Below are 14,896 nucleotides of genomic sequence, written 5' to 3'. Positions count from 1 at the left end.
ATTATTTTATTTTTCATAACACATATAATTTAAATACTTCTAAACATAGAAGAGAACTACCATGAATAGATCACAGCATACAAAAAGTTTTATATCGAGTCTCACAGCAATTGCTGAACATTTACATTAACAAATTCCCTATAGGTTATATAAAATAATAAGAAAAGATAATAGTTGTCTAACAAAGGGAACAAAGATGTTTCCTAACCTCTATCTTTTTCCGCGGTAAAATTTATTGAGACAGATTGGAGGGGAAAAAAGAGAGAAAGAAAGAAAGAAAGGAGAGCAGGAGGAGAAGAAGAAGGAAGAGAGTATCAAGTATCAAAGTACCAAAATATGGAAGAGCAGGAGGAAAAGAAGTGTAGGTTTTCGTATTTCTATAGCCAGTAATACTTTTCAGTGACTTGGTTCCTAGATGTAATGCACATTTATGGAAAGCATCCTAACTGGATAATTTTATAAATGCTAAATTTCAGCAGACTGAATCAAAGGACCTATATAATTAAATAAAATTAGCCCCACCTGCCTCATTTCTTTATCGAATTCATCATAACCTCTCAAGCAGGTACAAAGTTTGTACTTCATCCTAATGTAAATAACATACTTAATTCTTATTTGCCTTTGAAATCATGAGTCATCAACATATAACTGCTTGAAATATATTAAAATAAATTAATTTTTTTAAATCATAATTTGTAGGTGCCCTCATGTTAGAAATACACATAATCTGAGAAATTTCAAATAGTTTACAGTTACCATAATTATGATAATTTAAAATATACCTTTACTTTTAAATTTTCTAAATTTACACATTTTAATAGGTTTATTTTAATAATCTATGAAAAATACAACTATATTAAGAATTTACCAATTAAGAGCAATTATTCATTTTCTTCCAAATGGGAGTAGAAAAACAATCAAAACAACTTTTAGACCCTGCTACAAAATTATGCCAATTGGTCAGGGGGTGTGCATGACCATAAATAAATAAAAATAATATTTTATGTTTTATAAAATTCTGTGAATTGTTCTTGATAAGGTCTAAGATCATTAGATTAGTATGATAAATAATGACATTTATGTAACAGAAGATTTTTCATAGCATGGCAAGTAATCAACAGGGGCCAACAAATGATTGGACACTCCATGACAGATATACAGTTATAAGCTCTACTATAATGTCAATTAAGAGTAAGAAAGTTAAGAAAACATATTATTGGTAAATCTATAGATGACACTAACTTTTAAAATGACACCTAGACATTGTTTTTTTAAGCAGTTCTAGGAAATTGATTTTTATTAACAAAAATTCCTATTCACAAAATGTTATGGGGTCATGGAAAACATGATTGATAACAAAGACATTTGTTTTCCAAAGCAATTATTTACACTTGTTTAAACATGCATTGTATGTCTACTTTAACCACTAAAGAAAAGAATGAATTAAAAAATCAAAATGGAGTAACTGTGGTTCAGGCATGCAGCCAGCTGCAACCTTATGGTCTCAAGGTCTTCCCTTATAACTGTGCAACCATTTCAGACCCCAGCCAATACTTGCTTAACAAGCACCCTTACTTCTTGCCTGCTCCAATTCTAATTCTTGACAAACAACTTACGTAATTTTGCCTTTATAAGCATACCCCATTTTGCAGCCTGGTAGAACACAATTCAGGTGCTTCCTGAATCTGTGTCTCCCGGGCTATAGTCCACATTTTGGCTCAAATAAAACTCTTTTATAGTCCTATTATAGATTGTTTATGGATTATCTCCATTGATACACTGCAATGTCTTTACCCATCCCATAGGGCCTACTTCCATTTAATTTTTAATTTTTCTCTCTGAATCATGTGTATTCTAAAAATACATTAAAGAAACTAAGAAAAATAAAATCAGTTATAATTCACAAAATAGTTCATGCCAAGAAGAATAATGTAATCACACCAAGTTCTTATATTAATATCTGATATTTGTTTCTCAATATCCTATTTGTTCTTTTAAGTGAAATGAAATTATTAACTTTTATAAGTCTTAGGGCCAACAAGGTTTTATAATTCTGTTTTTTCCTGCAACACAGTTTTCATCAAGTCCTTCTCATCTTTCTTGATAAAGTTTCTTTTTGTCTGCCACATTCTTCTTTTAATTTCCTCTAATGACTTTTATCCAGTGCTTAATAGAGGATTTCTCTAGTTTAAGGCAATATACATCTTAGCCAATAGCCCTATGCCTATCATTGCTGACCCATAATAGGAACACAATGAGTTTCTGATGAATAAATGCATGAATAAATGAATGAATAAATAAAAGAATGACCTTTCAAAATTTGAACAACTCAGTGGAACACATGTTGATGAATCAACGTATGAGCACACAAGTTTTCATCTTTGCAGAAAGTTCTAGGTTTAATCTTTCCACCAAATGAGCTGGATGGGGTTGCTAACTACTAGCTCATTATCAGAAGAATGAATAAAGTATGTTCTACATGCTTTATATACATCAACTCATTAATTCCTTCCTATAAGTTTATAAGTTTATGAGGAAACTGAGGCAAAGAAGAGTGAAGTGACTTGCTCAACAAGATCCAAGAGCTAATAAGTGACAGAACTGGGACCCAAACCAAGGAACACCAAAGCCCACACTTTTCAAGGTTTTTGTTAATGGGAAAAATACCTTTAAAACTCTATATTTTAATATAATGATTTAAGAGTAAAAATTCATATTAATTGCCAATGAAAATTTCTCAAAACCTGTTCAAATTCTAAGTTTTAATTGTTTCTTTATATACAACCTTACAAAAGATAGTTCATTCACATGCTCTCTTTGCTCTTTCATTTAGACATTTCTTCTTAATATGTTTGCAATTTATCTGAGGTCTATATTACTAAACACAGGCTAACATAAGTTGCAGTCTTGCTAATGTTTTGACATTTTCTACAAAAATACTTTGTAGAAAAGCACCTATCTGAAATTACCAATTAGCTTTCTTGACATGAAACAGAGTAAAAAAAAGGTTCTTTTACTCAGTTTTGGAATCACAAAACACTTTTAGCAATTTAGAGCACAAATTTTCATATGAAAAATCTAATACTTCTCAGCAATTTCTTTGAACAGAATATAGGCTGGCTTGTGACATTTATGAATACATTATTTAAGGAACTATAATTTTGCTTGCTGTATAAACAAACATATTACATGGGAGCATATTGCAATTAAATTTTACACTGTCCACTTAAAAGGTTTTTAGATACTACAGAATTTTCTGGAAAGAAAACATGCCTTGTTCCTTACATATATTATAGAAATCATTTGGTGTATAAAAAAGTTAAAGAGACTTTTTAAACATTTGTTGTGGATAACAGACATAAAACATTCAGAGGTAGTTACGTACCTGTTTTATTGGAAAGTCTAAATGACACCATCTTATCAGGAATATTACATACATTCCTCACTGAAGCAATGCAGCTATAATTAGCATAGTCCTGAGGTCGAAGATTCTTTAGTTTTAATATCTTTGTTTCACCCTGAAAATGTAGAAAAAGTCATTAGAAAATGTCAATGGTAACCAAAATTAATAAATGAATGAATCATGGCATTGTATTTACAATTATATTATCAGAATATGGCAGATTGTCATTTTTTAAGGAAAATGCCCTAAATTAAAACAAAAAACGACAAAAAAAAAACTATTGCATTTAAAAATCAAACTGTAATGTGCTTGGAGATAAAAACTAACTGACTACAATGAAAATTCATAGTTTTTTTTTTTTTTTTGCAAACTAACTTCCTAAGGGGGGAAATCTATTTCTGGTGGTAGTTATGCAAATTATTACGCAAAGATCAGAACAGTGTACTTAATAATGGAGTTTATTCAACAAACACTGTAACCTATGCAGACTTCAACATGAAATGTTATGGAAAAAAAGGATTCTGAAGAGTCAATAAATGAAACACTGTTGGTAAAACAAAGCTAATGAGGTCAATCTAATGATAGATAATTAAATGTATATACATAAATATTTTGTGTATATGGAGCAATGACATGATAAATCTTAAACTGCATTTAAAAAGTATTCATGAGTGTTTCTATATTATTATTATTCGTGTTACTTTATGTTCAGGAATTCAAGGTTTAAGTCTCCTGGTTAAATCTGCAAAATTGCAGATAGACTCAAATCAGGCAAGTGGTCAAAAATGTCTTACACACTCTTGATGAGCCAAAAAAGACCATGCAAAAACACTGAAATTGTTCAAAAGATAAAAAGAACAAACAACAACAATAAGAAGAGGAAAAAACCTGCCCAATTCAAATAAGGTCTCCTGGGATTTCTTTACCATCTAAAGTTGTTAATGCATCTCTCAAAATAGTTCCTTTCACAAGTAACTTAATTATGGAGATGGTAAAAAGTCTCCCACTGACATCATATTTGGTAGAGCCATTTTTAAAATGTTAATTTTTTCCAGATAACATCTGTACAGAACCATGTATTTCTTTTATTTTACTTAAGTAACATCATTCAAGTCCTAAAAATTGCAATACTTTGATACGCTATTCAGAAGAATCAGAATATTTAGTGATTTAATACATAAAGACATTGCCTGTTCAGTTGCAGAAAAAAAAGCTTGCCCACACATATGCAGGCACACAGTTTTCCAAATGTCAAATGAGTCTCTCCTTCAGTGTGTATGGGTATTTGGCCATAATTCCTTTCATTCATTGTCAAAATTCAGTCTTAAAACAGTCACACCTTTAGCATTTTCCTCAGTGGGATAAATAATAATCTTCTTTTAATTTTTTCTTTAGGAAAGACATTGCCTTTTTTATGTATAAACAGATGCAAATACACCCCACAGGAATATACACAGAGTCAGAGTGTATGGTTCTAGAATTTATATTGGGTTGGCCAAAAAGTTCGAGTTTTTCCATAATATCTTATGGAAAAATCTGAATGAACTTTTTGGCCAACCCAAAATTTTAAAACATGCTCTCAAAGTATTACAGAGTTCTCATTTATATTAACTATATACAATGCATATAAAAGTGTGCTTAGTTACAAAGCATAGTTGAAAGAATGTTATACTAGAACCTGTTGACTCAGATAATTTTTTGAATGAGATAATACATCTTACTCCTCCTACCTCTGTGACTCCTCCTACCTCTGTGACTGTTGTTGCTTAGATTTCTTCACTTTTCTTTCTCCTCTCAACACTTAATTAACTGTTGGTATTCTCTGGAATTCTATTTGTTCTACAGTTAATCACACTTTATAAAATTCCCTTAAATGATTTTATCCTTGCTGATGAATTTATACTACAAGCCTGATGAATTTATTTCTGGCCCCCCTCAAGACTTTATCCCTATTCCAAAATTCTCCCTCAAGTTTTATATGTATATGCCAATTTTTTACCTCAATATGTCCATTCTGATGTCTCATAGGTACCTAAAACTCAACATATGCAAAAATGGACTTCAAGTCTATTCCTCTAAATCTATGCTTTCTTCTTTAGTAACAGGAATATTTGTTGGTTGACAGGATATACTTAAAATTGGTCTTCCCACCCATAATATTCTATAAGAAGTAATGTAGTTATAATATATAATCATAATGACTTTTAAAAATAAAAGGTACAAAAATATAAAATCTATAAAAATTAGACTTCATTTTTCCCACTATGCATTCTGTCCTTTGTGTATGATGCTATATTTCTTGTATCATTCTTATTACTTTGTAATTTCTCTGCCCTTTCTATAGTACTTGCCACATTAATAATCAATTGGAAACTGTCTGATGCTTTCTCTGTAATTTTTCTACAATTAAATATTTTTACTTGTACTACTAGAATACACCGTCAACTCTCTTGCTTCTCCCTATTCTTTGTAAAAAAATAAAAATTGTATCACAGAAAGTCAATCCTTTCAAATTCTTTCAAATGTTATGCCACACTTCCTGTCTATCAAATTTTACGAGATAGTCAGTTTCTTGACTTAAATTAACTGCAACCATAGAGGAGGTGCTCGAAAGTTCTGTTTCTTGATCTTCATGCTACGAAGCGAAATCTGATCTCTGTGAAAAAACGCATCATGCTATACACTTATGTTTCAGGTACTTTTCTATATATGTGAATGAAAAAATGTTTAGACAAAATTAACTATAGTCTTACTCTAAGTACTTCCCAAATGCTGGGAACACAGTGAAAAATACATTGAACTTTACATATTTGAAACAATAAATATCTAAACAAAGACGGAGAATGATTTTTACAAGTATTAAATGCTGTCAAGTAAATCAAACAAGGTATGTGATAGAGACATGGAGATGTGGTGAGCTATTCTGGATAGGGCATTCTGAGAGGTATCTCTAAGGCTTTTGAACTGAAACTTGAATGACTAGAAGGATGTTTGAAACATGAGTTATCACAAATAGTACGATAAAGATAGTAGGAACCAAAACTGAGGAGACCTAACACAGTAGTAAGGTTGCCCTGTTGGAGGGTTAGATAGAAAATCAGTGTGGCTGGAACGTAGAGAAATGAAGACAATTGATTGACATTAAATTTCAGAGCCTGGAAGAGGCCAGACTAGATGGGCTGTGAGAGTAGGTTTTAATTTATTCTAATACTACTTATTTTGTGTTGAATGCCACTTGTCTACCTGATTATTATTTTTTTTCAAAACCTGTCCTCTCTTGTTGGAAAATATTTTAAACATGATTTCCACCCACCATAGCTGTCTACCCATTAAACAACAAATGCCCCTACAGTTATTTTGAATATTTTCATACAGTCATTATTTCAAGGAAGAGTTTTCAAACTAAAAGCTCTTACCCTTGAGACAGTCTCTAAATGTATTTTTCCTACATTCTTTCTATTTTCTGAGTTAATATGTTTTGTCTATACCAGTTGTATTTGTTTATATGTTTATATATGTTTTTGTCATTTACATTATATATTTATATTAATACTGCCTTTTCCATTATATAAGATAAAGCCACTTTAAATTCCATTCCTGCCATTTGTGCTGTGCTTTGCATGCTATCAACTCAGTCAAGATTGCTGACAAGAAAAGAATAGAGCCAACTCACTGTCCTGCACATAATGTTTTCAGTAAACCTTTTTGAGCCACATTGACTCTAATAGTAGTAATAACAATTAAAAAAATCTTTATATTAGGGTAAGCTGAAAGACAGATTTAAGAAGCTGAGCTAGGGCCACCCACAGAAGAACTGAACAGTCAATTATTAGCAAGAGCATGTAAATGGAAAGTAAGCCCCAAGGGACTGATAAAACAATCAAGTACATTTGAACCAACAGCAATGAAGCTATGGCCATTAAAATACAGAGATCATTTTTGTAGTAGATGCATTCTGGAAATATTTTATATACCTAAGTTCTTATGATTAGGAATGCTGCTAGTGTTTATGTTATCCAAAGGTAAAGACTACAAATTGGGTAGTAATTGAGATTTTAAGGCTTAAACAGCCTTACTTTTTTTGTTGTTATTACATCTTTATTGGCGTATAATTGCTTTACAATGGTGTGTTAGTTTCTGCTTTATAACAAAGTGAATCAGTTATACATATCTATATGTTCCCATATCTCTTCCCTCTTGTGTCTCCCTCCCTCCCACCCTCCCTATCCCACCCCTCCAGGCGGTCACAAAGCACCGAGCCGATCTCCCTGTGCTAAGTGGCTGCTTCCCACTAGCTATCTACCTTACGTTTGGTAGTGTATATACGTCCATGCCTCTCTCTCGCTTTGTCACAGCTTACCCTTCCCCCTCCCCATATCTTAAAGTCCATTCTCTAGTAGGTCTGTGTCTTTATTCCTGTCTTACCGCTAGGTTCTTCATGACATATTTTTTTTCTTAAATTCCATAAATATGTGTTAGCATACGGTATTTGTCTTTCTCTTTCTGACTTACTTCACATTGTATGACAGACTCTAGGTCCATCCACCTCATTACAAATAGCTTAATTTCGTTTCTTTTTATGGCTGAGTAATATTCCATTGTATATATGTGCCACATCTTTATTCATTCATCCGATGATGGACACTTAGGTTGTTTCCCTCTCTGGGCTATTGTAAATAGAGCTGCAATGAACATTTTGGTACATGACTCTTTTTGAATTATGGTTTTCTCAGGGTATATGCCCAGTAGTGGGATTGCTGGGTCATATGGTAGTTCTATTTGTAGTTTTTTAAGGAACCTCCATACTGTTCTCCATACTGGTTTAAACAGCCTTACTTTTGAGATGATTCCCACTCTTTAAAAGACCAAAAAATATAGTCCAATAAATATAACGGTTTGTGCACAGCATATCCTAGTTAATTCTTATGCAGATCAGAGCAGCAAAGTAGACACATAAGAAGGACAGACAAAATGGAGGAATAACTTTTACTGTGAATTCTAGGTCCACAATTGCCCAAAGTTCAGCTCTCATTTGACTGGAGAATCGTTTTGGGTGAACTAAGATGATTTACATCTTGCAGTCAGGAAACAAGTTACCAAGGTGTCTGAACTTACGAGACAGTCATCTAGGTTAATATGTAAGATTACTACTCTGTGTAGTATGTCAAAGAGGGAGAGGGGCTAATACAGACAAAATCTGTAAAAGGAAGGTGGAAAATAACAGGCAGAGTAAAGGAAGAATTTGAACCCCACTCAATTAATTCACCACATTCAGGAAATGAGGAAAGTGTTCAGGCTGACTCTCTTCCTCTCAATAAACAACTCCCAAAGCTCAGAATATTTTTAAAAAATATATCATAATGTATATATAACAAAATAGAGAATATATAATACATGTGTGTGCATATATATATGCTATCAAATGGCATGTACATATACATGAGTATATTTATAATGATTTAGACTTTACTACTTATAACTGTTTTATTGCATAGTATTAATTTATTTTGTTGAACATATAAATTTAATATTCTGTGATATTGGAAGTCTTTTTTCATGTGAATTTCCATGATTTATAAAAAGGAATTTTCAGTTGATTATTGTCTAATTGTATCATTAGTCTAATTAGCCTAATTATAACTAATTACATAATTGATGTAAATATGTTCAGTCTTGTAATTAGATGGTGTAATTACAGTATACAAGATGATGTCATGAATATCTTTATAAAAGTTCTTGAGAAATAGCAAGAGTACATATAGTTTGTAAAATTTAAGTACACATTTCTTTAACATTCACAAAATTATTTGAAAATCCTGTATTTAAATTTTTAAAACTACTTTTTAAATAAAATCAATAAAGCGAAGGCATTCTATTCATTAGTCAGTGGCCCTTACCAATGGTGACACTGTCTAGTGAAATAATGCCCATAGCCTGAAGCAGTATTTCTATTTTACTTAGAAAAGGAATTGAAACTTTCTTTTAATATTTACTTTCAGATATCGGTAAAAAGAAAAAAAGAACAAACATTCCAATTTACACTCATTTTTTGTAGCTCTAATGACTAATTTATAATAAACTTCTAAATAAATAACAGTATATGCTAGCTGACATCTTCCATATTAAATGAGTGGAAGTATGAAAAGGATAATTATTCCTCTTAGACATATATGCTTTTTAATTCATATCAGCCTCAGGAACACATACCAATTTCATTCTGGAAACAGGATCTATAAAAAGGCATAATCAAGGTTTTGTATTTCTACAGGATGGTGAAATAAATATTCACTTCAAATTGATATAGATATTAACTTAGTATGAATATGCATGTGGGGTAGATATATCTCATTATCTCTGAAATTCTGTTTTATTTAAAACAAGACATTGTTATTGATTAGAAAAACATAATATCTTTAAAAGAAATTTAATTTTCTAATATTAAAAATAAGCAGACTTATGATCTGTCATTTGAATCCTTCAATGATATAGTCCCAGTATGCCTTCCCAGATTTACAGTCCACTGTTCCCTACATATACCAATTATCATTCCAGCCATCCAGAGACATGGCCAGTCCCTGAAGATTTTGTCTTCCTTCTGTATGTTACACATGCTATTGCTTTCCATCCTGAATGTTCTCTCTATAGAGCTATTGTGTGCCACTATTTTGACAATAATTTTCACTTTGTATCATAATCACTATTTATTTTGACTTCTACCCATGTTTATCAAAGTTAGAGGAGGAGCCTTACCTAGCAGCCTCTATATCTCTAATAGAGAGTTGCCCATATCTTGCACAAAACAGATCTCAGCCATTTTAACTGGATCTTATTTACACTATGAAGCCACAGAGGCGATAGATCTATGAAAATAAATTAAAATATTATTGAAGTACTCCAATACAAACAAAGATAAAATGGAAAGCTTTTTCTTCATAAAGTACACATGACAGTTGATGGGAAACTAGTCCAAGAAATCAATAACACCTAAGAATACATATACATACACACTAACCTGATAAGCAAAAGGAAAAGTAAACACCATTCCTATCTCATTATAAATGGCAAAGCCATTATGAAGGCAAAACAAAACAAAACAAAACAAAATCTATCTTGGGAAGCATTTCAAGGATACAAAACAAAGTTAATTTTAAATCTAAAGCAAATATGGTATGCAGATTTAAGGCAAGAAACAGTGCCAGTGGTATAGAAGGATATTTCTGAATGATAACTTACCAGGAAGATAATACACTCAGATAATCCACTAGGAAGATATAAAAATCCTAATTCTGTATGTGCTAATAATATACCTTCAAAATATATAAAGCAAAAATTTATAAAAATAAAGAAGAAAGGGACAAATCCACAGCCATAGTCATAGACATTAACTAACTCCTCTCAATAGCTTTAAGGACAGCAGACACAAAATTCAGGAAATACATAGAATATCTGAACAACAAAATTAACAAATGTGACCTATCTGAAACCCAACAATTTTGGAATGCACATTTTGTGGGTGCACATGGATCATTCATGGAGGTACATCACAGGCAAGTACACCATGCAAGTCTCAATTTCTAAAGACTGAAATTGTTGAGAGTATGCTTTCTGACCCAGTGAAATTAGACTAGAAATCAATTAAAAATTATAACAAGAAAATCATCAACAGTTTGGAAATTAAATACTTTCAAATTGATTTAACTATAATATCATTCTCATTCACATTTCACTAAGCTTTCTTTAGTGGGTAAAGAGGAATGGAGTTACAGAGAGTGATTCAGGAGTTACTAATAATTTTAACTATTCCTTAGTTACAAATCCAGACATCTCCATGGGAATATTGGCTCAATATATTTATTGAGAATCTTCCATGTGTCAGGCACCATTTGAGCTGTTGAAAAGACAAAGTCACTATAATCATTGAGTTTATGTCCAAATACACAAATAAGATAATTTGATAATTTCAGTGCTGTAGGGAAAAACAAAATAAAAACAAACAAATAACAACAAAAAAAAACTGGGTATTAGAAAAGAGTAACTGTGGAAGGGAAAAGATGTTACCTCAGATAGATCTGTCAGGGAAAGCCTTTCTCAGGTGATGAGTGCTTGGTGTTAAGTAGATCCCTGCCATATTATCTGGTAAATAACATTCTACTTGGAGGAATCGAGAACATTCACACCCTAGACATGTCTAGGGCAGGTGTGACCAGAACAGTGAATAAGGTACAGAAGGTAAGAGAGAACAAGACAGAGCAAGGTCAAACATGGCCTTGTAGGTCACGAAACGTATTTGGATCTATTGTAAACATTGGGAAGCCACTGGAGAGATTAAAGCAGGAAAAATATTTACATTTTAAAATGATCACTCAGATGATTAGAGGTTTCTGTAATAAAACATGACAGCCAGTTAGGAACCTATTGCTATATTCCATGGAGAGATAATAGAAGTCATGTGATATGGTTGGACTTGCGTATATCAGGCCCATGTTCAGTATGTCAACACACGTGGTATGAAGAAAAACCACTGACAACATTTTGTCTGTGAGAAATCCAACATTCTCTGTGGTTATAAGAACTAAACTTTCCATGTGCTGCTGTTTGAGAGTTTTATCAATCCAGCCTACAAAATATGTTTAATGTTAACAAATTAAGTACATATATAACATAAAAGTTTTGAAGTATTGTTTCTACATAATTTTTAGGACAGATATAAATATATAACCATTAGGGAGTGTGGGATTGACATGTAGACACTGCTATATTTAAACCGGACAAGCAACAAGGACCTACTGTATGGGAACTCTGCTCAATCTTATGTAACAACCTAAATGGGAAAAGATTTTGAAAAAGAATAGATACATGTATATGTATAACTGAATCACTTTCTTGCACACCTGAAACTATCACAACATTGTTAATCAACTATATTCCAGTATAAAATAAAAAGTTAAAAATAAATAAATAAATATAGAAAACAAAAAAAAACAAAAAAAAACCCAAATACATAGCCATTTCAGAAGGAAAGATAAACAACATAATCAAGTAACCAAAGGCAGGAAAGACATTTTTAAATAGGAGCTATAACTACATGTTATTGGCAATTATCAGCTACAGCAGGTGAATCCAGAGCACAGAATTTCAAAAAAAGTTTGTTTCTTAAATACTTTTTAGGAGAATTAATTCAGAGGGTACAAGCAGCAGAGTTTTGAGTATAGCAAAAGAAAAAGTGTGTGTTATGCAGCATAGTATAAGCTAATATTCATAACAAAGGAAGTATCAGTATTGAAATGTTCAAATTAAAAAGTTGTTTTTCTCACAAAAGAATGGGGGAAGAAAAAGAAGGAAGAGAAAATAAAAGTTACCTTTAAAAGGTAGAATCAATAGCTACTAGTTTAGAGTTCTTGTAAGACAGATTTTTTAAGAGTTGCTAACACAGAAACGGCAACAAATTCAAAATGAATGAAAAATTTGATTGTGCTTATTTAATAACTTTAAAACAAATTCTTCATTATTTTGAAAGTATAGAAGTTTTTCCCCAATTTGGACAAGGGCCATGTGCTCATTTCTAAGTGATAAGACCCTTCTGCAGGTAAGAAACTGCCTACAGTGATTATGTACCTAGTGAATATGTGTCTAGAACTGCCTTGGTATGGTAAACATCATGTGAAACAGTAAATTATGTTTTCTAACTTTTAACAATGTCTATACTTTAAAAGAAATTGACAATAAAAGAATCAAATAAATGATAGGTGATCATTTATTTGGATTTCTAAACGTTAGAGACATCCAAGCAACTAAGTACTGTTGACAAATTTTTTATTTTGCTAAATAAAAAAAAATGGATTTCAGTAAAAATTAAAGAATGAATTGCCATATTTATTTAATGCCGTATTTAATGACAAAATATGGGATGCTGGGAAATTTACAAACTCAGGATAATCTTATATTATTAGAGAGTTGAGATGTGAAACTTTTAATAAGCTTTAACATTCTGAAGTAGAATATTTACAACATTTTAAATTTGGTTATATACTTCCCTAGTTATGGATATATGATGTTCCAAACTTTAACAATGTAGTCAAATTCCTGTTTACCTTATTACCCATATAATTTTTTTAAAAAAATTCATGGTCACAATTATTTTGAAAATTTTTCCAAGTACATTTTTTTATTTAAAACTTTTTCTTTGTTAGTTAGGTTTGTGTTCCTTTCTGGTCATCAAAAAATCTTTATAATAACAGTATTTAAATATTCCTACAACTTCAATGTCCTCCTCAAGAATTATTAATTCATTAACTATACTTCAATAAAATTAAAAAAATACATTACAGAAGAATGTTCCATATTACATTCACTCTATATAAAATTAATTCAAATTTTCTTTTTATTAAATACGTTTTTAATGACTCAGATATTTTAGCTTTTACATAATTACGGTTCTATACTTAAGTCAAAACTGAACAAGGAAAATTAGACAGACTTTTCCCCTAAAACCAAAACCAAATAAATTTCAAGTAGATTTCTTCATTCTTTTAAAATGTATTTACCATTGCAAATGGGGAAATCAAAATCTCTTCTTTAAGAAATATTTCCCACAAAAAAACAAAGCAGGCAGCAAATGTATAATTACGTTCTTTAGAGTGAAACCTAGGCAAACCTATAGACAAAGAAATATGTTAGGATACATTAAATTGTTTTCAAGAGTTAACATTATCAATTTAACTACCACATGAAAAATAAATTGTTCTTCATTATTTGAGTCCTCTGATCTTTCAAGCACATGTTATTTTTTCAAAGGTCAGACTGGGAGGAATTATCTTTTCAAATTGATATAGTATTGCATGCTGCCTGAATTAGAAAGGTATCCAGCAGAGTGGGGTGGAAATACTATACCTCAGTTCCTACCTGGGTAAAGAAGGGTTCATAAATCTCAACTCCTTTATCAGATCCTTGTAGTAACACCTCCTGGCCACGTCTCCAGCTGTACCGAACAGGTGGATTGGAATTGGCAACACACCGGAGGAACACTGTTCTCTCATAGTAAAACTGTTCTTTAGCTTCACCTATACTTTGATGAACAGTTACTACTGGATCATCCAAATCTATAAAACATAAAAACAGTGTTATGAGTTACATGGGTTTTAAAGTACTATACATATAAAACCTAACCAAAGATGAATTTTCCTAATTGAATGTATTATTTTTTTATTTTTTGCGGTACGCGGGCCTCTCACTGTTGTGGCCTCTCCCGTTGCGGAGCACAGGCTCCGGATGCGCAGGCTCAGCAGCCATGGCTCACGGGCCCAGCCGCTCCGCGGCATGTGGGATCTTCCCGGACCGGGGCACGAACCCGTGTCCCCTGCATCGGCAGGTGGACTCTCAACCACTGCGCCACCAGGGAACCCCCTGAATGTATTATTTTTAACTAGACTCTTTTTCATTGAGTTTATTGAACTCATTTGCAGAGAAATTTCCAGTGATAGAAGGTAAAGCCAA

At 31.9% G+C, this 14,896-nt stretch overlaps 1 protein-coding gene across 2 annotated transcripts in view; it reads right to left on the bottom strand.

Moving 5' to 3' along the window:
• Window positions 1–14,896, bottom strand: part of MDGA2 (MAM domain containing glycosylphosphatidylinositol anchor 2) — a gene marked incomplete at both ends in the record, with an annotated part of 831,925 nt that overhangs the window by 298,135 nt on the left and 518,894 nt on the right. For both annotated transcript variants that reach the window (XM_082842707.1, XM_082842708.1), the window contains 2 exons: window positions 3,386–3,518; window positions 14,306–14,502. In XM_082842707.1, the coding sequence (XP_082698833.1) occupies window positions 3,386–3,518; window positions 14,306–14,502 (330 nt within the window). The remainder of the gene's footprint in view (window positions 1–3,385; window positions 3,519–14,305; window positions 14,503–14,896) is intronic.

This window comes from Leucopleurus acutus (assembly GCF_964270905.1).
Source record: "Leucopleurus acutus genome assembly, chromosome: 1".
Lineage (NCBI taxonomy): Eukaryota > Metazoa > Chordata > Mammalia > Artiodactyla > Delphinidae > Leucopleurus > Leucopleurus acutus.
Note: the sequence above shows the minus strand (reverse complement) of the source record. Positions and strands in the feature narration are given on the sequence as shown.